At 35.5% G+C, this 26,098-nt stretch overlaps 2 protein-coding genes and 1 long non-coding RNA gene across 6 annotated transcripts in view; 2 read left to right on the top strand and 1 right to left on the bottom strand.

Annotated features, from left to right (window-relative positions):
• LOC118645897 overlaps positions 1 to 1,771 on the top strand; it is a 3,776-nt gene extending 2,005 nt beyond the window's left edge. Inside the window, exon 2 of the long non-coding RNA XR_004963541.1 lies at positions 1,457 to 1,771. This is a non-coding gene — a long non-coding RNA (uncharacterized LOC118645897). The remainder of the gene's footprint in view (positions 1 to 1,456) is intronic.
• LOC105833031 (E3 ubiquitin-protein ligase HECTD1) lies at positions 1,229 to 26,098 on the bottom strand. 3 transcript variants are annotated; one of them, XM_012674429.3, is made up of 23 exons: positions 25,974 to 26,098; positions 25,800 to 25,875; positions 25,016 to 25,061; positions 22,614 to 22,753; positions 22,294 to 22,528; positions 21,564 to 21,904; positions 20,404 to 21,463; positions 15,631 to 16,027; positions 15,330 to 15,365; positions 14,832 to 15,098; positions 14,185 to 14,738; positions 13,144 to 14,050; positions 12,763 to 13,049; positions 12,415 to 12,672; positions 12,028 to 12,235; positions 11,514 to 11,714; positions 8,453 to 8,712; positions 8,167 to 8,352; positions 4,047 to 4,262; positions 3,718 to 3,962; positions 3,063 to 3,633; positions 1,785 to 2,842; positions 1,229 to 1,639 (listed from the first exon to the last, which is right to left on the bottom strand). In XM_012674429.3, exons 4-23 carry the CDS (start codon positions 22,751 to 22,753, stop codon positions 1,357 to 1,359), a joined length of 7,710 nt encoding a protein of 2,569 aa, XP_012529883.1. In that variant the 5' UTR covers positions 25,016 to 25,061; positions 25,800 to 25,875; positions 25,974 to 26,098; the 3' UTR covers positions 1,229 to 1,356. The 3 variants fall into 3 exon arrangements, with proteins under 3 accessions (XP_012529883.1, XP_012529885.1, XP_012529886.1); XM_012674431.3 differs by having other exon boundaries at positions 1,357 to 1,639; positions 8,194 to 8,352; XM_012674432.3 differs by lacking the exon at positions 15,330 to 15,365 and having other exon boundaries at positions 1,357 to 1,639.
• Positions 4,269 to 8,440, top strand: LOC105833032. 2 transcript variants are annotated; one of them, XM_012674433.3, is made up of 4 exons: positions 4,269 to 6,946; positions 7,083 to 7,229; positions 7,648 to 7,717; positions 8,233 to 8,440. In XM_012674433.3, coding segments are annotated over exons 1-4 (255 nt in total). In that variant the 5' UTR covers positions 4,269 to 6,910; the 3' UTR covers positions 8,235 to 8,440. The 2 variants fall into 2 exon arrangements, 1 of the variants encoding a protein (XP_012529887.2); XR_004963540.1 differs by having other exon boundaries at positions 4,269 to 7,717; positions 8,233 to 8,419.

The following is a 26,098-nucleotide window of genomic DNA, read 5'->3' as shown; positions in this document are numbered from 1 at the left end:
TGTTAGTCACTCCTAGGGTGCGTTCCACTTAAAGCTCGCAACGACCGTGGAATCATTTCATCCTATTTGGTTATCAAATATTAAACAAGGATAAGCAACGCTCGCGAGCGTTGCGGGCATTAAGTGGAACGCACCCCTAGGATGGACTAAAAACATGTCGATCAAAAGTCGAAATACAAAACTATTTCGGACTTTGACCAAAACGCTTGGTTATTCCGCGCATTGACTAGTCAATCCTAGGAACGCCCGCGGTACGGACTTCGACCACAACATATATACGAAATCTTACAAAGTTAATATACAGAAAACTAAGTAGACACATTTTTAGTACCTTGCATAGACGGCTACGAGTTTGTGAGACCCGAACTTCATTGTTTAATAACAATGTTTAATAAAATGTTTAATAAAAATTTAATAACAAAAATAAGTTTTGAAAAATTTCTCGGGTCCCATAGACCTATAGGTGTCTACCTAAGGTTAAGAGATGAAACATTAAATGATAAATGTATTATGATTTATTAATAGACTTATATTGAAATAGTTAGAAATATTTTTTGACGTATCTGAAAACAAGAAAAGGATAGAAAAAAGAACAAGAATATGCGGAATCACATTTTATGTAAATTTAAAAATAAAATACAGAGGCGAAACAAAAGCCAAAGAAACATATTTAACATTATAAATGGTATTTATGCAAAGACGAAGTTTCTGTTTCAAGTTATTAAGTTGCTATGTCGTCAGTTTATATTAATTCGTGTACCAAAAAAATAAGATAAATTACGATGAACGCCGTACACAGTTCTTACGTACACAGTGTGCGTACATACATACATACATACATACATACATACATACATGCATACATACATATACACATATATATTATATACATACATACATACATACATACATACATCATACATACATACATACATACATACATACATACATACATACATACATACAAACAAATATACATACATACATACATACATACATACATACATACATACATACATACATACATACATACATACATACATACATACATACATACATACATACTTTTAATACCTACCTGGCCATATAAAATTAGCTGCGTTTCAATTTCTATATAGAATACGTTACATGCACTATAAAAATCCGGGAACGCCAGCTAACTTCATATAGTATTCTTGTCGCGTGCGTATGTACATATTCGCGCGCGCGCGCGCACGCACACACACACACACACACACACACACACACACACACATACATACATACATACACATACACACACCGATCTATTAAGTATAATTATTTCCGCACAATCTATACATAATCTAATTTGAATCTTGAGACAAAATAACAAATTTAATTCAAATGAAACCCTCTTTCTCGGGTAGCAGCCAATAGCCTTTCTTTCAAAATCTCCTCAGTAGGATATTCTGGTAATTTCAAGTAATGAACACAGGTGTTAACAGAAGGATAACCACCAGAACCAGCATCCACTTTTCGCACGACAGTCAATCTGGGGTGTAGATTACATAAACCTCCTGGAGGCAGAGCCGAACAACCAGTGGCAAACTGCAGGAACGCTTTCCTTTCAGAGCCAGTCAATGATAACAATACGTTGACAAATCTTTGGAAACCAGGACTGAAAAAAATTGTATCAAATGAAATAATGTGTTACTTGTGCAAATGTATTGCATTCAGTTCACGTTTTTGTGGCTGGGTTGCATATATGCGCTTATATAATAAGTTTATAAACAAAATAATTTTACAGAAATATACTGTCTTACCTTTCCTTTGTATATCCTAGTTTTGGCTCGGTATAATTGAGCAAATCTTCTCTTGTCCATTGTGGATTTTGTTCTCCACAAAGCATTGCTCTCATTTCGTCTGGACTAAAAACATGAAGTTTTTCCATTGGAAAAACTTTGGAAAAGCCAGACTTGAATGCTTCAAGTTGCCTATAAATTCCCTGGTTAAGGCAGTAATTGATGGTAAGATTCGCATATTCTCTTGCGTTTTCTATCGTTACTGCGATATCCGAGCCATCTTCCATCAATTCCACTTGGTCATGTTGAAAAACTTTCGAACTTGGTGAATAAATCATGGTTAGTGCTAAATCTTCAATAGCCACTGAAGTACCCGATGAATGAGTAATGTACAATGAAGTTTCTTCATCAGTGGAGCTTGGACCATTGGAAAAGGTTCTGTCACGCTTTGTGATTGCGTTTTGTATTTCTTTTAGAAATTCTCCCCGTACAGGATCAACCTCGACAAGATCTTCTACGTCTAATAAACCAGCGAACCATGGACAAGGTTCTAATGAAGAGTATGCAGCATCGTTTTCTCCTTCTTCCGATATAAAGCTACTCGACATGCTAGACGACATGCTCTCCTGCGTAACGCCGGTAAGACCAATCTTTTCATTGACATTGTTCGAGATATCACCACGGCACATTAATTTTAAGAATGGACGGGATAATGGTAAATCTACTAATCTATTATCCTGGAGAACTTTTGCTAAGAAGACTCCTAGGAACCAGAAATATCGAACAGCACGATCGCAACATACCGAATCTTGCGGTAATGGGGCTGGGAACAAACCGCTAGCTCGCGTTACATAATAACCTGCAGGTCGAATCTTCTCCCCGGAAACGCACGTTTGCTCTTCATTTACGATTCGCGTGGCATTGCTGTTGTCAGCTGTGTCGTCACATAACCAAAGACCCAGATCTTTACGTTGTAATTCTGCTGCGACTAGTGCAAAAAATTCTAAGGTAGGTCCGAGACCAGTACCTTCTTCTCCTACAAACGCTACTTCGAGTATACTTTTGCGGCTCGCGTGTACCTGCGAGAAAAAAGATAATCAGGATAGATAAAGAAATAAGTACACACGTTTCATATATTAGCTGCGTTCTGAAATTTATTGCCAGTATTGAAAATCTACAGTATACGTAACGTGAACTATAGATTTTCAGTACCGATAGTGTATATCGGAACACAGTCATTGTTGTACAAAATACAATGTTGTACTTTTGTACGCGGTTTTTCTTCTTTTTTTCCTTTACCTTCAACACCTGCTCTGCCCAATCCAATAACTTTTCTCCCCTCGGTACGTTCACTCTCTCGTGCTTAAGCCTGCCGACACGAAATTCGTGACTATCGTCACGCCGTGGACTCAGACCCGGTGCCCTTTGTCTCTCGAGGATCGCATCTCGCTGTGTTTGTAACCATACGATAGACCGTGAAGCACCAAAAGCAGTGCAACTGAAATAGAGTCGTCTTGTCTCAAAAGGTAGCAAAAACGGACAGCTTCGCGCGAGCTCTTCACACCAATTGGGTAGTGCACCAGCGGCTAGAGCCAATGGGTCCTGAATCTGCTGTACGACCTTGTTCGTGATTTTTTTGGATGTGAAGTCGTCTGGGTGAAGCCAATAGGTTGTATCATTCGATTCGTCCTGCTCTGTCAAAGCACATTCGTCCCGAATAGTGCCCAAGACAAATATATGTCTCAAGAGTTGCAAAACATCTTCAACAGTGCATGCGTTTACGTTTTGAGTTGGATTGCGAGAGTACAATGTTACGATCGGTGTCGCTCTGCCAGACGACTCCTCGTCTCTGGATTCCTTGTATATTATTCTGTAAAATAAAATGAACAAGATCGATTAAACAATTTCAGTACGGTATGGTTTTTTACTATATGTTTAGTATGATTCAACCCACGTGTAGGTTGGTTCCCATATCCTTTTTAATTTCTCTTGACGGCTACCCAGTTCGGTTAATTGCATTAGTTCCTGGACTGCTTGAAAAATACTAGCGTGCGAATCAGAAAGCGATATCTCAACATCTGGGATGCCTGGAAAGCCTGGTCCTTTCAATGACAAAGAAAGTCTAGGCATAGGCAATGATCCTATGCGACTATTAACTTGCGCTTCGCTGCCAGGAGGAGGAACTTCCAAGTCTGTTGTCTATTGTAAAAATATTTTGGAAGTTAAGATACAATTTTTATAAAATAAGTATATACTTAATTTATTATATTATACACTAATTACCTGATTAATGTTTGTTCGGCCAGGACGTGGATCAAAAGCGGGAATAAGAGCGGAAAATTGACGTTTCAATACAAACTCGTCATCCCATGCACGTCTCTTGCTACTCTGTGGTGCTTCTTCTTCCATGAATGCTGCTAAGAGATTACGACTTACCATTACTTCTTCATATTCGCCTTCGCAACCGTCACCTTCTTCCTCATTTTCTTCATCTTCCTCCTGATATAATATAGTAATAATTATACCTCAATTATAATTATTATTTACATATTAACGACAAACAATTCCGATTAAGTATCTCAAATTTGATTTGATTGACATTGTCATAACGTGTATACAGTGATTCTAAAATAAATTATTTTTGTAAAGCCATTTCTTGATCAATCAGATTGATTAAATTTTTCCCTTACAAAGACAAATTAAGATGTTAACTTGAGAATTACATGACAAAAACTGTTATGCCAAAAAGAATACACTTTATTTAAAAACTCACTAATTTATCTTAGAAGCAGTGATACAGCCCCTAAAGAAATGCTGAAATAGTTATCAAACTTGATCAGAGTCGATAATGTAGAATCATTAGTGCACATCATTAACAAGATTTCGTATGTATTTCTTTTATAGATTTGGATATCCTTTTTCAGAACTAAAGTACACGTATTAATATTAGTTTGTAAATTGGACTACGAGGTTTGTTAAAAAAAAAAGGTGACTTTTCAAATTTCGCGGGCTATGTACATTCGATTTTCGAATTGTTTTTGTTTTTGTGTTGGTACACATGTCCCCAACATATGTTAACACTATCAGTCATTTTGCATTTTTAATTTGTTTTCGACAGATATAAAGGTTAGGTGTTTTGGTGTGCTTGGCGATTTTTTTCTATTAAAAAAATGGATCAAAGAAATATTAAATTTTGTGTGAAAAATAAAATTAAGTGCTCCGACGCATTTAAAATGTTGACTGTGGCATTTGGCGAGTCTACTTTAAGCAAAAAAAGTGTTTACAAGTGGTACAACCTCTTCACAGAAGGCCGAGAAGATGTTAATGATGATGCCCGTCCTGGACGCCCCAGCAAGTCAACAACCGATGAAAACGTTGAAGCAGTGAAGAAAATTGTTAAGGAGAATCGTCGTATGGTCAATAAGGAATATTACCTTGAAGTTATGCGCCGTTTACGTGAAGCAATACGAAAAAAACGCCCGGAAATGTGGAACAACCAGTCATGGATATTGCACCACGATAATGCGCCATCATTGCTTGTTCGTGATTTTTTGGCCAAAAACACCGTAATCATGCCTCAGCCACCGTATTCACCGGACTTGACCCCCTGCAACTTTTTCCCGTTCCCAAAACTGAAAAGACCCATGAAAGGACGGAGGTTTGCCACGATTGAGGAGATAAAGATCGCATCGCTAGAAGAGCTCAAGACCATACCAAAAAGCGCATATCAGTGCTTCGAGGATTGGAAAAGCGCTGGCACAAGTGTATGATATCTGAGGGAGATTACTTTAAAGGGGACAACATTGATATTGATAAATAAATATTTTTCGAGAAAAATAAAAAGTCACCTTTTTTTTAACCTCGTATACTGAGAAAAAAAATTGTTTTGTGTTGCTCTAGTTATCGATTTTTCACGCGTATGTAACCTAAAGTTTCGTAGATCGACTTTGTCTCAATTAAGCATCAAAGTTCAACTTTAAGAACTTCATATTATTTGTACCTGTCATCTACTAATCTAAAAATTCCTGAGTATAAATTGCTACGATGTGACAGTTCCAGACATCACATTCGACTAAAAATATGCAAATTAACAATTTTTCAGTTTTCAGAAAACTCTAATCTAGACTGGTAATAATGCGTATGCTTTAATTCTAGAAAAGGATTTTCAAATCTATAAAAGAAATAAAGAGATTTGGCGTTACAAAAATTATTGTTTCATTGTCGGTAAAACAGACGTCTCCAGCATCCCTTTAATTATTAAGACTAGAACCAGGAGACCAAACTGTAAGCCTGATTTTGCCTCCAAATGTGAGGCGAAAATCTGTTAGAAATATAGTATCAAATGGTGGCGCTGGTGACGATGATTCACCGAAAACAATATGAAGTATATCAATAAGCGGTTAATTTAAAGCAACTTCATATTGTGATGTTATATGTAATTATCGGGATATGAAATTAAATGGGGTCTTTTAAGCGTTTCGTGACAAACATTTTCTTTCATATCCTCTCGATAATGGCTAACATGTCTATACATATTTTTTCGCATAAATGTAATTATATTTATACTCAATTCAGCTTTCTCACACCATACTGTGTACATACAACCTAACACGGCCGACTACGATAAACTTAATTCACTTACACTTGACCGGAAGTGAATGTTTTTTTAAATAATTGCTATGTGTAATCGTTTGTATTTCGTATGAAGAGGTTTGAAGTGCAATTAAAAAGGTTTATGAGTCATTCGGTTATTTGTAATTAATTTTTTTTTCACCCGATACTTAGCCGGAATATATTAATTAAACAAAGTTATGTATTATATGGAATCGTTTGAAGTTTGTATGAAAAGTTATAAAGTTTGATTAAAAAAGTTTGTGAGTGATCCAAATACATTTTATTAATTCGTGGAAGTTAGTCGAAATTTATTTACAATATGTAACAGCATGAGCATGCGCAGCGGTCACATTTGCATGCTCCTTAGCTGTAGATGCATGCTCTGGGCAGCAATCATGTAACTTTTTTCTTAAGGCGGAAACGTGAAAAGTGAAAAGTTTCATGTAACTATCTTTTTCTATTGTGTTGAATAAAAAGAGACAGTAACTTGAAACTTTTAACTTTTCACGTTTCCGCTCTAGAGGAAAAGTTACATGATCGATACCCTGGGGGTCTATTACGGTTCTTGGGTGAGTTCACTCACTGTGAAAATGTGAAAAGTGAACAACAGTGATTGGCGTATATCGTTAGTTCTAAAAGTATACACCAATCAGTGGAGGTAGTGCTGGAAATGTGTAAAGTGAACTCACCTAAGAACCGTAATAGACCCCCTGGTTCAGAGAGCACGTTTTTGGCGCTGTTAGCGTGCTTTATCTTTCTTCAATATTCACTGAGCAACAAGGATATAATGGTACTTTTAGTGCTAATAGCGTCTCCCCGAACCCAGCCTCTGTAGGCACAAGTATGCAAAAAGTGCGCGAAATTCAAATGTGTATGTATTAACGAGAATCTTAAGCATTTCGTTTTGCGTAGAAAGTCGCACACCTATGTAGTGCAGAGAATGCTTCGCTCGCACGCACGCACGCACGCACGCACACACACACACACACGGGCCCCCTTCTCGCACCTACCCCATCCAAGTTGCTAACTCATGTACACTGTATTGGAAATTTGCAAACACATATGAACTTTACTTTGTAATGCACATGGATTAGCGACTTGGACGGGGCGGGTGTGGAAGGGAAGGGGGCGAAGACCCCCCTTACAACCGCCGCGCGCGCGCGCGAAGCATTCTCTGCATCACGTAGGTTTGCGACTCTCCACATAAAACGAAATGCTCGTAAAAATACGTAATTTGAAATTTTCGCATTTTTTGCATGACTTGTGCTAGACCGAGCATGCGCTTGTAGCCAAGAAGCATGAGGATGAGACCGCTGCGCATGCTCATGCTGTTACATATTGTAAGTAAATTTCGACTAACTTCCACAAATTAAATAAAATGTATTTGGATCACTCACAAATCTTTTTAATCAAACTTCATAACTTTTCATACAAACTTCAAACGATTCCGTATAATAACTTTGTTCAATTAATATTTTTCGGCTAAGTGTCAGGTGAAAAAATAATTAATTACAAATAAACAAATGACTCACAAACCTTGTTAATTGCACTTCAAACCTCTTCATACAAAATACAAATAATTACACATAGTAATTATTTAAAAAAACGTTCACTTCCGTCAAGTGTGAGCAAATATAAACTTAGACTACGATTGCATCTAGAGTTGGAATATATTCCGGTGTATCAGCGTCGCGAGCGCTACAATTTAGTATATTTACCTACATTTCTAAACAGATTTTCGCCTCCTTCAAAATCACGGAGATCGATCTCCTGGTTCTAGGCTTCATACCTTTAATAAAAATGCACAATTAATTACTTCTTGGTCATTTTCTTCATTATCTTCTTCCTCTTCTAGAACACCGTCTTCATCATCCTCTAATTCAGTCAAAAGTGTAGGTCCACCAGTAGTACGACCACCACCAGTACTAGAAGTCGCTACACCTCCACAGGATTCCAAGAAATCTTCAAGACTGACCTAGAATCATAAACATTTGCGTATTGTATTAAGATAAGACATAATCTAATCTTTTTCAAATAAACAACAATCTGTTGTTATATTTAAATTATAATTTTACCTGTTCACTATCGCTACTTGTACTAGTTAAAGACATAGTAAGCGCTTGTCCTAAACCTGGTCCAGTTGTTGTAGTAACGCCACTACCAGCTACTTGTCCGCTACTTGTCAAACTTGGATAACTTTGCGCTGTACTAAGCAAGCCACCAGGAAAATTGGGACTGAGTGCCAATCGTACGAGACTAGATACAGAATTCGGTCCTCGAATTGGGTTACAACTCGTATTAGAATTTGAAGCAAGATGCTGCCCACCTGCAGGTCCTAAAAATGTTTGTCTTTACTCTTGTTCTTTTTTAAGAAGTATTCGTTAATTATTTTATTATTAATTATTCGTTATTATTTTATTGTTAATTATTCGTTATTCATCAGAAATATTGCAGTGCTGTAAAGAAGTAAATTATCATAAATACCTTTTACTGTAACTAAATGTAATCAAAGAAATAGCATTTTATAAAAATTGTAGATATTTAAAAATGTAAGCTTAATAACACAAGCACGCAAAAAAGTGGTTGGTCCGGCGAGCCAGAGTCAATTCTTATGTATTCTGACCCGTTGAATCCGAATCCAAGGTCAGAATTGCAAAGTTAGCTAATATTTCCTAACCTCAAAAAAAATTTTTTTTAAATGTTGGTCTGGCAAATTAGACTATAGTCTATCCTTATGTATTTTGACCCGCTGAATCCGAATCCAAAATCAGAATTTATGAATTGGTTTACTTTTCCTAACCTCAAAAAAATTTTTTTTAATGTTGGTCCAATGGACCAGACTAGTCTATCCTTAGGTATTTTGACTCGCTGAAACCAAATTCAAGATCAGAATTGTTGAATTGGTTTATTTTTTCCTAATCTCAAAAAAATCTTGTAAAAGCAGTTTAGGTCACAAATGTATAATCCAAAGCGTGCAAGCCTGTGTAACCACATTACCCGGAAAAAAATCAATGCGTATGACAAGTCTGAGCTCTGTGAATAAATAGCGTAGAAAATTCACTCCCTTTTCTATTATATATAAATTTTATTCCCAAAGGTTCGGATTAATGAACAAACTGAAACCTGGATGTTACAAGTCTGATGAGTGGGGATTATTCATGGATTCTTCTAAGAGAAGCTTGAAAGCAATGTTGCTGCACAATACTAATGTATATATTTCCATTCCTGTAGCGCACTCGGTAGTGAAAAAAGAAGAGTACACAAACCTGAAGAGTTCTTGAAAAAAATTAAATACACAGAACATAGATAGCGAATTTGTGGGAATAGAAAATTCTCACTATATTATTGGGTCAACAATCAGGTTACACAAAAAATCCGTGCTTCCTATATGAATAGGATAGTAGAGATCGAACAAACCATTACGTAAGAAAAAAATGGCTAACAAGGACGTCTTTGCAATTTGGGTCTAAAAACATCATAAATAAACCGTTAGTTAAGCCTTTAAAAGTTCTTTTTCCACCTCTTCATATCAAATTAGGACTTATGAAACAATGAATGAAAGCTCTGAATAAAAAAAAGTGAAATGCTACCAGTATTTACAAGAAACATTTTTTAACATCTCTGCAAAATTGCGGAAATAAATTTTCGATGGATCTCAAAGACATAAAATGTTGAGACGACAATTTTGTCACCAAAACAAATGAAGACGAAAGAGTAGCATGGCTGAGTTTTAAAGGTGTGACAGAAAATTTTCTAGGAAACTACAAAAGTCAAGATAGATTACAGAGAAAGGGTAACGGAAATGGTGGAGAACTATAGAAAACTAGGTTGCTTAATGAATCTTAAGTTGAATTTCTTGGATTCTTATATCGACTACATTCCAGAAAATCTAGGTGATTATAGTAAAGAACAGGCAGAAAGATTTCATCAGGACATCAAGGAGATGGATCGATATCAAAGCAAGTGGGATGTAAACATGATGGCTGATTTCTGCTAGACGCTCAAACGAGATGTCTCTGTAAAAGGGAAGAAACATAAGAGAAATTGCACAGAATCTTCGAGTAAAAAAGTTAAATATAATAGAAAAAGGGAGTGAATTTTCTACGCTATTCATTCACAGAAGCTCAGACTTGTCATATGTATTAAATTTTCCCTGGGTAATATGGTTATGCAAGCTTGCACGCTCATTATACATTTATGACCCAAACTGCTTTTACAAGGTGTTTTTTTTAAATTAAAAAAAAATAAGCCAATTCAGCAATTCTGACCTTGAATTTGGATTCAGCGAGTCAAAATACATAAGGATAGACTAGTCTGGTTGGCCGGACCAACATTAAAAAAAAAATTTTTTTTGAGGTTAGGAAAAAATGATCCAATTCAGCAATTCTGACCTTGGATTCGGATTCAGCGGGTCAAAAAACATAAGGATTGACTAGGTCTGGTCCGCCGGCCCAACCACTTTTTTTGTGTGCCTGTGTAATAAATAATAATAATATTGTTAATTGTCCTTTACATCATTTAGGGTATGATTTTTAGGTGTTAGTGAGTTGCGCACGCGTGAGTATGTCTATCTTTTCTGAATCTGTACTCATCCACTTAATGGATGCTAAATAAATATGTTAATAATGATATTGCATATATTTATTGCTTTAAAGGTTTTTTGAGATTAGTTTTGTCTTTAGTAATATTGTAAATTTGATTTTTTAGTGTTGTTGTGGGTGTTTAACATTTGTATAGTTCTTGCGTTTTGCTGAAATTCAACGTATTTGTATGTTCATACTTGTTCATGTGTTGAGTGTTTCGTTTTGTGTTTGTCGCGTTTCACTTGCACCGTCCATTATTCTTTTTCAGTGTGTAATGTTTACATAATAATAATAATAATAATAATAATAATAATAATAATAATAATAATAACAAAAATAACAACAATAATACAATTTTAATTTTATCACAGGTAAAGGTCCTCACACATGAATTGACATAACCGTAACGGTAAGGTTTCGACCAATCACGTACTTGAATCAGCCGGTTACGGCAGGTTACGGTTATGGTCGCCCAATCCGACGCGTCAAAACCTTACGTTATGGTTATGTCAATTCATGTGTGAGGGCCTTAATTATTTAATATAGAACTAACCTAATGTTCGTCTTCGTGCCATTGCAGCAAATGTTTCCAATAAACCAGTAGCAGCTGTTGATTCCAAGGTATTGTTAGCATCGGAACAAGCAAGATTAGGCACAGAAACAGACATGGGATTGGTAACCACAACAGGACAACCGCCTGTTGTATTTTGCGTAGATGAGCTAGCTTCTTTCTCTCGAGTACAGTCTTTAGCAACTAATTCAAAGGAAATGTACGGAATTTTTACATACGCTATCGTAGCACGAGCACAAGGAAAAAAATCAAATCAATATTTGTGTGTGTGTGTGTGTGTGCGCGTGCGTGCGCGCGCGTGTGCGTGCGTGTGTAATACCGCATACTGCATGAACATGAGAGATTTTAATTTTAACGAATGTACAGTTACGGACGATTTCTCGATCTAATATATGTCCGATGTAAAAGTAATTTAGTATTACAATTCTAAAATAAATAGTATATTAAAAGGTATATATAAAAGGTATATTGCATAATAAATTATCGATACACATACCGTCCGTGATACCGGTAGGATGTCTTGGAACAGATTTAATCCTTAATGAATTTTCATCGGACTCGCCAGAAACGCTGATTCTAACAGGAACTAAACCAAGTAGTTCACCACTCAAAAAACTGTTGGTATTGTTGCGCAATCTATCAGCGCCTTCCCTCATACGGTCGAGAACTTCAGCGGTCTCCAAACTTAACAAACCTCCACTAGCCTATATTGTTTTGTTACATACAAACTACTATAACTGTATTTATAAAATACAAGAGAAAAAAGATATTGTCTCCAAACAAAAAGAGCAATAATAATAATAATAATAATAATAATAATAATAATAATAATAATAATAATAATAATAATAACCATAATAGTGAAATAAATATGAGAATTGACCTTGTTTCCTCGTACAGTAGCGAAGAGTGGTTTCGAGCTAGATGCTCGATTGCTAGTAGTATTAACCGGACAGTCTGTGTTGAGGGTGAGGCTCTCAACGATAGTAGCCAAATCGCTAGTAACAGTGGTATCTGGTCTGGGATGTAACACAACTGAAAGTTCACCAGTTGAGTTTGCTCCACTCTCACCAGTTACGGCAACTACTGCTTCCGCACGAGCTACCGATAGTACACTCTCAGCTATGGATTCAGCAGCTTGCTGCTTGTTACAATTAAAGAATTAGTTTTTCAACGCTTAAAATAATCCTTTTACACACGCGCGCGCACATCAATTTTAAACAAATTGTACCTTTGCCGCTAGATTGTCCGCACTCGCAGCTTGATCCGTAGAGGCTACTGAACCGTGCATAGCGGTATCGGTGCAATCGGGTAAACTAGGAGTGCTGTTTGATTTACGGCCTGTTAAAACTCCTCCGCCACTTTTACACTTTGCCGCATTGTCTGCATCAAGACCAGCACCAACCAATCTGAGATCGTATTTTCCTTCAGCACCCATTCTGTACGAATTGGAACCACCATGATCCCAGGTTACGTCAATCCATCCGTTATGTAATTCTCCTGTAACCGTACCTTCACCTATAAATAGTCCAGAGTTAATGATCCAGTCATGTCTAATACACAATTCATTGGCAATAAAATAACGATCAAAACTCATTAAACTCGTGGATACCTGGTGGTACACCGTCCTGATCTCGCCATTTCCAGTCCAGACCTCTAGCTACACGAACTCCTGCAACTAAATGTTTAAGAACTTGTGTCTTAATAAATCTTCTTTGTTTCCGCACACCGGCTTCGGCTTCCTTGGCTGCGCGACCTAAATCTTCGCATACTCCAGTAACTTCTCCGTAAACCTCAAAACCAGACACGGACAGATAATGCGTCTGTCCAGAAGCATTTTTTCCAATCTGCTGTAGACGCAAGTGTCGCCAGCCTTGTATCTCTTCACTTGGTGGCTCCAACGTCCAGGTAGCTGTACTGCCCGGTTCATTTAAAGAACAGTCATCTACATGAGCATATAATGTAATCCAGGTAATACCGTCCTTTGACGATTGAAACATCCAATTTCTCAATGCGCTTCTACCATATCCTCTCGCGTGTCTCAAAGTATAAGCACTTGGAATAATCCAAACTCCAAGATCTATCGAGAACCAGGCTCGTTTATCATCGTTAGTGTGACAATTTAATGCTGATGGGTCACGGCTGAGTATATCTTCCAGGTGGCCGTATGGTAGGTTTCTTCCGTCGCTTGACGTCACGACAACTAAGCCATATTGACCCGGGTTTACCCACTCTGAACAAGTTTTAGCATTTGTTCCGATCCAATATAGCAAACCATTCTCGTCGAAGTCATGCTGATATTTGAACGTTATTTTATTTTCTTCCTTTAATCTCTTCACAAAAGCAAATGTCGACCTATCATGATCATGCCATTGTTTTGCCACCATTTTTAACAAATGATTCTCCAATTGTTGTATAGTACTTAATGGTTCCATTTTTAAGCTACGCCCAGTTCGATCTATTAACGCGCTCTCACTAGAAGCTTTTTCCAATCGAAAGCGTAATCTCCTCGTCAAGATCTGCAAAAAATAATACATATACTGCACATCAAAGAAATATGTACTGTGTATGTACGAGAAAAAATTATCAATCAGAGTTCGTATCAATGTGCATGCGCATGTGATGGTGCATTTGTATGTAAACTTTGGCATACCTGTAAACCGTAACCTGATCCAGGGGTGTCATACAGATATACAGGTAATTTTTCTATCGATTCCAGCACCGAAATCAGTTTATGGACTAAAATTTTTGCCGAATTATGCTCCTTATTTGTGTCTTTTGTTTGGAAGCAGCTCTTGAATGCAGTTATCCTTTGCATCCTAAGTTTCGTCGCTCTCAGGGTCGGGGGTGAGGATCCAAGAGGCGCAGCCAACAAAGCGAGTAACGCTTGTACAAGACCACTCGAGTGCAGCTCATACGCGGATACTCGACCCTCTTCATTCAATAATACTTTGAGTTGTTCTAACGCAGTTTGCAATAAATCGCGCCACTCACGATTTCCAGATTGTTGCTTTTGAGATGCTTTTTCTATTTGATTAACAATAGCACCAAGTTTAGCAACTACACCGCGTGGTTGAGCTTGAGCCGCTTTAAAGTAACGCTCGTATATCTCCTGCGCTTGCACTTTAACCTTCTGTTTAATCGCTTCGATCTTCGATCTTAATCTCTTGCCTCTTTTCCCAGTCCATCCTGCTGCAAATTCTGGACCTAAAATGTAAATTATGAAATAAATAATTGTAAGAGTCTCCAACATTAATAGTACTACTAACATCGACAATGATAAGGAGACTCGTTTCTTACCCAAGCTTGTTTCTGCTGTAAAAGAATGCTTAGTGCCTCTGTTCGATTCAAAAATGAAACCTGGCAAGTCTTCCCTTAAAATTGTCGCCTGTTGTTGTCCATCACTATTATGTATACACAATTCACTTTCTTTTCTACTGGATAACGCCCAATTTCCCACGACCAAGCGCGTAGTACCAGGGCGAGAAAGGACAGGCTGACTTACAAAATTCACTTTTAACTGGCTACGTGCTCTTTGCAATTTCTCAAGAAATTCACCACGGTTTTCTGCAAAGCATGAATATAATAACATTGTTAGACTGACTAATATGTACTTAACAACATGAAATTAGGTATATAAAACGTAACGAAAATGGAATGTTACAAGAGAAAAGTAAAGAGAGAGATTATGCTAAATATATACTTTTGTATCTAAAATTTTGCGCCTTTTTGTACAATGTACTAAAAGGGATGATAAAACGTGCAGTGAGAGTTAAACACATATGTGTTTTTACCTACCTTCAGTGGTAAGCGACTCTGTGTTCCTCCCCTTTCCTGTAGGCAGTTAGTAAAAACCAGTTATTTTTTACTTTAGTTCCCCTTCACAAAAGTTAATCACAAATGGAAAATGTAATATAAATCAAGTAACAAAATTGAAAAGAATATATTTGTTTATTATTAATGATGAAAAGGGATAAAAATGCTCTTTGTAAGAGGAATAAATAACAGCAAAATGAAAAATGATGTATGAAATTAATGATGTGACTTTTTGCAAATATAAAGTCAAGCGTGCGTGCGTTGTGCATTTATGAATTCTCACCCGATGTGTCTGTTCCACCTTCCGGACTTCCACTAGAATACATAGTCGCCAGTTTGCCATCAAGAATAAATCTAAACCATCCGTTACTTCCGTTCGATAGTTCTAAAGCTGCCGCATCGGACCAGATGTAAAGACAATCACGTCCTCGGCATATGCACCAATCTCTCCAGTGATACGCTCTCCCTATTAATAATTCTTTCGCATCTTCCATTCGTTGTTCTTCTCCCAATTGATTCGATTCCGCTTCCGGCTCGGGTGTACTTTCTTGTGGACCGGCTAAAGCGGCAACTTTTGAAAATACTCCTAAACGTGCGAAATGTTCTAAGAATTCATCTTTGCCTTTAATCATCAGATCCTGTATCATTTGCAGAACGACTAAATGACCGTCCTCATCTTCCTGTTAATATTAGAATTTAAAAGTTTTTTAATATTTAAAAAAATATATATATAAAGCACAAAACAATCGACAAGTTAATAAACATAAAAACTTTTTTTAATATGTAAAACAAAGACAGCAAAACACACTATGTGCTATATAATTTATTTTGTGTGTGTGTGTGTGTGTGTGTGTGTGTGTGTGCGTGCGTGTGTGTGTGTGTGTGTGTGTGTGATTGCAAATTATTTTAAAACATTTAGCAATTATTATAAAACTGCAAACGTAATAGACATAGACAGTTACAAATATGATTTTTTCTGAAATTATAATTTGTTGAAATAAATGTAAGCACTTTTTTAGATCCCATCAATGGCAAACAAGCAGTAGATGAAAGACAAAATGGCAGAATTAATACTTTATTTTTACTTTATCTTGACAAAGTCTTGATTTGTTGGTAAAAAATATGACCTCTAAAATATGTCTTTTTAATCTATCCACCCCCTTGACAATTTTGATCATTAGTTTGTACATCTTGCTTTCTTGCACTAATAATAAAGTTGGTCGTTTCAAGAGAGACACGTCTTAATGTATCAATAATCTTGCAATAGTTACAAAGTTGTCTTTTTTGCTGCATGCAGCTGTATACTTTACCAAATAAATAAATAGAATAATCATATATCGACATAAGATATCTGTGATTCTAGTAATATGACTCGAATTATACATGTATAATATCGAGTGGAGATACAATATATCTATATACATGAGTAAGCAAGTTTAATTTTAATGAGTTAAATTCACGCTTCAAATAAACTACAATAAGTGCATATAGTTTATGTTAATATTAAATAATGTATATCAAGTCTCGTGATATAGCTATTAATCGAAAAAGTTAAATTTGAAACTTGTGGAACAGCAAGAAAAATGACTAGTTTTCGCAAGTAGTGGGCGATGGAAATATGCAATAGACGTTACGTCAAGTCAAGAATGTACACTCACTCGAAAAAAAAGCGGTACACCTAAAATTTGTCAAAAAATCACTAAACTTCCAATGACGATAACTACGCGAGTAATAAAGTCGTCTATTTTTATTAGATATCGCAATTCCTGAAACTGATACAGCCCAATGACTTTTTCTACGTGGTAAAATCGAATATCAAAATTCCCTAATGGGGAAGCTTCGTTCGCGTAACTACTCAGATTTGCTTGTGTTAATGTGAGTCTGGAGTAGTAAAAATTCGTGGGAAGTCAGGTACGCAACACACATGCACATGTACGTCGAACGCTTACAATCCGAGGATGGTTTCGAGTTTTAAAATAAAAATTAACCATAGTTGTTAGCGAAACCCGGAATTTTTATTCTTGCAATAGTTAAAATTGGGCATTGTTAAAAATTCAAAATTGAATATCTCAGCACCTAATACAGCTAGCAAAGTTTTCCAAGAAGCATTTTCAAGATTCGGATTGCCACTTAAAAAAATTTTATATCACAGTTATGTGTGATACGTTTTTTCAAAATGGCGTATGACAAAGCAAAAACACTCAAAATTGAAAAATATTGGTCCAATTTTGCGACGATCCATGGCATGAGGCAAGTATCACAACTTAATGGGATAAAAAGCATGCGATAGTACAGAGTTTTCTCTTCAAAATGCTTTTTTACTCGTCTCGATACGATGATTTTTCGCTGAGATATGCGCATTTAAATAAAAAGGCAGTTTTTTACTTTAAATGCGCATATCTCAGCGAAAAATCATCGTATCGAGACGAGTAAAAAAGCATTTTGAAGGGAAAACTCTGTACTATCGCATGCTTTTTATCCCATTAAGTTGCGATACTTGCCTCACGCCATGGATCGTCGCAAACTCGGACCAATATTTTTCAATTTCGCATGCTCTCGCTTTGTCATACGCCATTTTGAAAAAAATTATTACGCAAAATTTTACTAAATAAATTCTTAAAGTAGACATTTGAAGCTTTAATTTCTTTTTTTAGAAACCTTTCTATCTTTATTACTCGCGTAGTTATCGTTATTGGAAGTTTAGTGATTTTTTGACAAATTTTAGGTGTACCGCTTTTTTTTCGAGTGAGTGTAGTTGTAAAAACTCGAAGATTTGCGAGTCATAAGGCCAAATAACTTGGTCGAGTCAAACGTATCAAAAACAGTAGGTGATGACAATAGCGGCTTTATTTCATATTCCTGTGGACAGTCTCAACTAAATCATTGATATGGTCACTTGAATCGACTTTCTGTCTACATGCATGCATGCATGAAGGGATCTTGGTCTCGGTTGTCTTTAAAATCGGATTTTTTACAATTCACACATTTCTCAATAAGAAAAAAAATGTATTACACAAACGCTTCTTATGCTACTGATAGACGTACACAGTAGTTTTTATGCAGTTTTATGCAATAATATGTGTCGTTTATTTGGAATCTTTTACATTTACACAAAAAGGAAGAGAAAGAGCTATCTACAAATACCAGAAAAAAATGTTTATTCTTATAAAATATGCAATATAAGATATCGCTTTTTCTATGTATGTATGTATATTCCTTTTATAATTTTACTATCTATAATCATTTTAATAGTCGATAAACTGGCAATATTTTACTGTAAATCTGGCAATATTTTATTACAAACCGTATTAATGATGAAAATAATATGACAAATGAAAATGTGGGATTTGACACCAGTAAGTGCATATCCTTACCTTACATAAAAGGTTACATCAATTTGGACTCAACACATTGTTTTCTGTCCCAGCAAAGAAGCTTGACTGTATTATTAAAAAAAGGTAAAGATAAAACAAACTGTTCAAAGAGAGTTGATGTGGTATAAAGTGTATAAAGTGTGCCACATGCTTCCTACATTGGACAAATTAAACTTTATTGAGAAACGTGCATGAAAGAACATAAAACTTATATAAGAAAGCATGAAAGTGGCCATTCTGTAGTCAGCAAACACTGTATGATAGAAAAATATGACTTCGATTGGCAGTCTCCCCGTATCTCACACTGTGAAAAGAATAGAAGAAAAAGGGAGATTGCTAAAATGTTAAAAATAAATAAATAAAAATGTTATCAATCTACAGCAAGATACAGAGAATCTAAATGCTATTTACAACAGCCTAATCAAGGCTGCTTAACATTTAATTTCGATATTTTTATAGTCCCAATAGAAAATATATTCAGTCTTTCTGTTGTCTTTGACTGTGCTTGACACTTTTTAAATTAGGTCTGTGGCATCTTTTTAAATTATTTTACTGACTAGAATGCTTTGTAACTTATTTATACATTGTTTATTTTTGATATATATATATATATATATATCGTGTATATATATGTATATATATATATAACGTGTTTTGTCTTCAAAAATTTTTATACTTTGACGCGCTCCATGGGGTGCAGTGAATTTTTCTCGTAAATTTTATAAAAATTGTCGTAAAATATGAACTTTTCTTTATAAATTGAAAAAAAAATTGAAGTCTGTACAATTTTTTTGGCGGAGTTATTAAGATTTTATGAAAAAATGGTCATTTTGATTTTCATCGCTTATTACTCGTGAATAGATCAATATATAGCGCTCCGCAAAAAAACAATGGAAAATTGAAAATTTTAAATTTGAGTGAAATTTTGGTAAAAATTTTTGTTGCGTTAATTTTGTTGCTCAGTTGTATATATATATATATACATGGAGCGCGTCAAAGTATAAAAATTTTTGAAGACAAAACACGTTCTTACTTTTGAAGAGATGCCGAAAAGGGGAAAAAGAGATGATCAAAATCTGACAAATGCTCTTTAAAGTAAAAACTTTAAGCTTTAAAATAAAAAAAAAAAAACTTTCCAATACGATAAGTTTTCGCAAAGTTGCGATTATTTGAAGTTAAGTGAAATTTTGGTAAAAATTTTTGTTGCGTTAATTTTGTTGCTCAGTGTATATATATATATGATAAGACACGTAAGTTTACATAGATTCATTAACAGGATTTACTTTTATTATATATTTTTTTCTTTGTAATATTGTAGAACCTTTATGAATTAGTTGACATTAGCTTATGAATAGTTGTTATCATGCAAATAATTTATTTTTGTAATCAATTAATTCACTTAAGAAGGATCAAATCCTATAGTCGAGATGTTGTGAGACTGTGATTTATAATAAAATATTGCCAGATTATCGACTATTTATATACTCATTCCTTTGCTATAATCACAACATTAAGTTATCTCATTTTTTTATAATTATTTTATAATACCTTTACTAATTCTCGTCTTCTTTTTATGCAAACACAATGTAACATTGTTGTGTAATAAATAATAAGTACGCGAAACATTCAAAGGTTAACACATAAATACATACACATATGTATTAAATTATTGCAATGCTTACCTCATTGTCTAAAACATTAGCAATCACTTCAACGAGCATAGCTCCACATCCTCCAGTTCTATCAGATCCACATGTCTCTACAAGCAATTCTGGCTGGATGTAATGCACCATTTTTCTAATCAAACTTAAACTTGCTTTCCTAACACTTGGTAACATAGTCGACTGAAAAGTTGCACAAAACACCGGCAACAATCTTTTTAGGTAAACAGGCGCCATTTCCGGATCTCCCTTAGGTTCTGTAAATTCTTCCATTTCCGTCTCAAGTTTCCTATGCTCTTGACTCGGTGGTAACATCCATTCTCCAGGTGACTGTAAAATGGCTGCAACTTCTCTGTGCCCTTCGTCAACGCGCTCTCTGGCTTTATCCAGAGGTGTTTTACCATCTTCGTCCCTCAAATCAGGATTAGCACCATGCCTAAGTAGAACCTTGGCGATAGCTGGTCTTCCAAAACAAGCCGCATAATGTAAACTGGATGACCGTTGACCTTTATTAACGTCCGCACCTCTATCGCACAAAAATTCGACCATTTCTTGCGTACCGAACGCTGAGGCCCAATTGAGTAAAGTTTGCCCAACATCGTCCATAAAGTTAACTTCAATTCCTCCTGTGTCGATCGCCTCGATCAATGCGTCCGTATCCTTGGAGCGTATGCAGTCGATCAATTGTCTGTGAGACTTTTCTCCAGCACTATCCAAACGTCTCAGTCTTGGTAACAAAGGACCAGATGGACCACCGGTAGTGCTACGGCCTAACGCCGATCTTCCTTCAAATAATAAGACTAGTAAAAGATCGATCAACCTCATGGAGTCAAGAGCGCATCGTTCGTCTCCCTTTAGTGCCTTTTCTATCGCATCTGGCAATTCCGAACGTAGAAGATCATGCGTAATGGACGGTGACCCTCTACAGAGTGTCGATAAAAGACTAATTATAGTTGAAACAGAGGCACAAGATTTTGGCTCCGGAGTTGGAACCGTGCTGACGGTACTGGATGGTGGAGGTGTTTTTGGATTGCTACAAGTTGCTGTAACAGACGTACCAGGGCCTGCTGCATTTGATAATCTAAAAAATAAAATTTGCGTAAGAAAAACTCAAGAAAAAAAGAAGAAATTAGTAAACAAGACGATCTATATCAAAGATCAAAAGTCCAAAGATTATATACCGATATAAAAGTTCAGAAACTAATCCATTTGATGCTAATGGCGCGGGATCTGTCCCTCTTCTGGAAAATCTGTCAGCCAACGATGCGAAGCAACGAAGTGCTCCATCCGCAACGTGCGCGTCCTCGTGTCTGAGTAAAACCGAGAGAGCCTCGACACAATCGGGCAAAGTTTTATCTTGAGGCTCAACTTTGCCGCATAATCGAGTAACGACTGCCATTGCTGAGTGCAACGTATCCCGATGTACGCGTGCTCCGTGTTCTCGGATAAAACACAACGCGCAAGGTAGACCACCAGCTTCAAACACAGCACCCGCTTCCCTGGCGCATACAAGTTCTAACACCTAAGTTAACAAGTAAAATAAAATTTCATCAATTCTCGCAATTCTCTTATTGTACGTAATTGAGAAACGAGAGAGAGAGAGAGAGAGGGAGAGAGGGAGAGAGGGAGAGAGGGAGAGAGGGAGAGAGGGAGAGAGGGAGAGAGGGAGAGAGGGAGAGAGGGAGAGAGGGAGAGAGGGAGAGAGGGAGAGAGGGAGAGAGGGAGAGAGGGAGAGAGGGAGAGAGAGGGAGAGAGAGGGAGAGAGAGAGAGAGAGAGAGAGAGAGAGAGAGAGAGAGAGAGAGAGAGAGAGAGAGAGAGAGAGAGAGAGAGAGAGAGAGAGAGAGAGAGAGAGAGAGAGAGAGAGAGGGGGGGGGGTATATATTACGACCTAGTCGTCATTGCATGTATACCTTTATACATTGCTCCGCTAAGTCCCGACTGACTCTAGAGCCGAGCCCAGCGCCAGAAAGGCGACTACAGATTGCCTTTACGGCACCTTCCATGGCAACCACTCTGCGTGTACATTCCGCGGAGACATCCAAGTAATACGTGATAGCTCGAGCGGTCACTTCGAGCACACTATCTGGCACCAATTCATCTAGAAAGATTCTGCAAAGTGCTGGGAGGAATGTGCGCGGAGGACAGCTGAGAATGCAATACAAGAAAATTGAGTGTGTAATGTTTACATAGTTATAACTTATCTTGAAAATTATATGTAGTTATTTTTTACCATTCGAAACAACGATCCACGTTATCAGACATGAGCAACAGCATGCATAATTGTTCTAATGCAATTAACTGCATGTCTCTTTCGTCTCCTTGCCCCATACTAAGCCATTCTAACAAAGTCTCGGGATCAACGTCTGCCATCTCAAAAAAAAAAATAATGAGGTGTCATTTCTTATATTTTAAGAGGTAATGCTACTCTAGCGCCTGAAAAAATAGCCTAATTTTGATAATTTTTTGTGAGAATATAGTGAATGGAATACAAAATCAGTTTAAAGGCCTTTATTGTATATATTTTTAAGTGTATTCACGAATTAAAAAAATTTTTTGTTACAAAATGGTGGCGCTACAGTTCACTAAAAGAAATCGTTTCGCGGCCGGAAAGATTTCTCCTTTACGTTTTGATGAAAATTTTTAAATAAAAATTTTTGGTTTTTTCAGTCCAGATCAAAATAAATACATACGAATTTTCGTTGTAAACTTTTTTTGTTATAAACAATTTTTCACATAATTTTTATACCTAAAAACATTTTTTTTAAACATGCACCATTCTTATAAAAAACGGTATTTTTTAATTTCCGTACGTACTTCCCGAATCTCATATAAAACTTAAAAATTTTTGAATGGTAAAAAGAATGCTTAATAGTTGCCAGTAATGAACCAAATAAAGTAACAGTTCTTATAAAGTCGAGAAACTGGCAGAAAGTTTATCTAACAATTCAAAGAATACTACAATATATCAACCATACTTTTGGTTCTTATCAAGTGACAATTACAACATGGTAAGACTAATCGCTTATTTCTTAATAAAACTGTTGAGTTCCAGTTCAACTCTACAATAAATAATAAAAACAATAGAAAAATAATAAAAAATATAATTAAGTTACAATAAGTTAAATTAAATAGTGTAAAAACATTGACAACACTAAAACGTAAAACAATATCAAATAAATAAAAATAACATTGTCAAGATGTATACAAGTCATATCATTAAGACGGTCAAATTCAAGAACAACGAATGGAAGATCCAAACAAGGGGAATAGCCTAGGAAACAGAGTAAGGAATATAAACATGTTTCCCAGCTTTAATAATTCTGTCATTAATAATTTAAATTGTCCATGCTTTCTGTAAGTTGATCGTAACATTTGTCTTTTTTATAAAAAAACATTTCGGCTATTTTCCTTTTTTCTCTTTAAAAATTTTTGGTTTTTTGTCCAGATTAAACATAGAGAAGAAATCTTTTTGACCATGAAACAAGATAAGGGTCCTTTGGTGAGTTCTGGCGCCGCCATTTTGTAGCAAACAAATTTTAAAAAATTCGTGAATACACTTAAAAGTATATATAATAATGACCTTTAAATAGATTTTGTATTCCATTCACTATATTCACATAAAAAATTGTCAAAAAATAAGACTATTTCCTTGGCGTTAGAGTGGCATTACTCCTTAAGTAACACAGCCACACAAAAAAATGGTCCTATGGACTAGACCACTATATCCTTATGTTTTAACACGCTGAACACAAATCCGGTATTAGAACTGCCCCATTACTCACCATTTCTTCTTTTTTTTTTAAATACAAAAGTAGCCTAAAAACCTTAAAAATTGCAATAATTGCTCTGCATGTGGAAAATGGTGAGTGATGGGGCAATTTTGACACTAGATTTGTGTTCAGTGGCTCAAAATACATAAAAATATCATGGTTTGATACAAGTGATACAAATCATTTTTTTCTGGTAGTTTTGCTGCACTGCCGCATGAAAAAAAAAGAAGGAATCTGTATCACAGACCAAACCATAATATCTGTATGTATTTTGAGCCACTGAATACAAATCCGGTATCAGAATTGCTCCATCATCCACCATTTTTCACATGCAGAGAAATTATTATGATTTTTAAGGTTTTTAGGTCATTTTTTTATTAAAAGAAAAAGGTGAGTAATGGATCAATTCTCACACCAGATTCATGTTCAACATGTCAAAATACATTAAAAATTGACTAGTGGGGTCTCAGAAACAGATCACTTTTCTTTTTTGTGCTTGTGTAATTTATTATTTTTTCCTAGATATAATAAATATTTTTTACATGGTTAAAAGCACATTTCAATGTGCTTTAAACGTTTACACAAGTTACTTACAAATTGTTAGTAAATTTATAGACATTAAAAATAAAATTTTTTATAAGCTACTATATAATACTTGTAATCAACTATTTAGAATAACAAAAAATTTAAAGCCCAAAAACCAAGATTCAAAGCAAAGTTGGAAAAAGATACGTGTGTGTGTATATATGTAAATATATATATATATATATATATATATATATATATATATATTACTCTATAATGAACAATAAATAATTATATCTCTATTAAAAAATGTAAACAAATTGCTATTTCCACTTACCTTGTACTTTAAATAGCACAGAACGAATTGATTTTATTTCAATGCTCTGAAAGTTAAAAAACATAATTTAATTATGCAACTTGTATTAATCGTTCATGTTATAAAAAAAAGTAGAGCAAGCAGCATAGTGTCATTGTATGCACAAATGTCTTCTATGTTTAATCAAGTAAATATAATTGAACACAGTAATATAAGAAAACTTTATAATTATAGAATAATACAAATGTTTAGTTTACTCTTTTATTTTTTTGGAACACTTCCATTGAGAACACACACACACATACACGCACGCACGCAAAAAACACGCACAGTCCAAGCAGTGCAGTAAATCAAATGTCATTATGAGCAACAGCTTGTAATGACGATACGAGATCAGCGAAATAAATTAAAGTAAGCTTGAGTAAATTTTATAAAGACCGCTTGAGTAAATTTTCGAATTCAAAATAAAATAAAAATGCGATTATAGCCAACTTATATGTCAGTACTTGTATAAATATGATTCGTATAGTCTAAACCGTTTTTGTACAAAAATTGAAAAAAAATTCTGTTGTGAAGACAATACGAGACAAGATGATTTCATTGAGGAAACCTAACCGTAATCTGTGTAACCTTCAATATGTGGATTGAATAACTCGTTTTAAAGAAAAAAATAAAATAAAGAAATTATGGTACGATCAAAGCAATAATTATATCTCGATAGATTTATCACATTTTTCACACGTCAGGTGCATCAATCGTGTAACAAATGAGCGGGCATATATGTACGCCTATCGTTGGAACGTACCGTTGTAAATGTACAAGGCATTCCATTCTTCCTGATAGGTCAACTCTTCATCCTTTTGCACAAGTATAGTTTACCACTGTGAAAAACAGATACAGATTGTTTATATACATTTCATTCGTTAACAACGCTTAATTTATGTTTCTCAATAACGAATCGACTTAACAAAGCACTCACAGCGCAAGAAATTTTTTCTTTATATTATCGATACGTCATATATATTCCTCGCCATTTACATATGTGACGGATGTGACGTTCATTTTTGATGTAGACTGGAATCACGCAACTCGCTACGATCAGCA

Source organism: Monomorium pharaonis, chromosome 5 (genome assembly GCF_013373865.1).
Source record: "Monomorium pharaonis isolate MP-MQ-018 chromosome 5, ASM1337386v2, whole genome shotgun sequence".
Taxonomy (NCBI): Eukaryota; Metazoa; Arthropoda; class Insecta; order Hymenoptera; family Formicidae; genus Monomorium; species Monomorium pharaonis.
The sequence above is the reverse complement of the archived record's forward strand: the minus strand, read 5'-3'. Positions and strand labels throughout refer to the sequence as shown.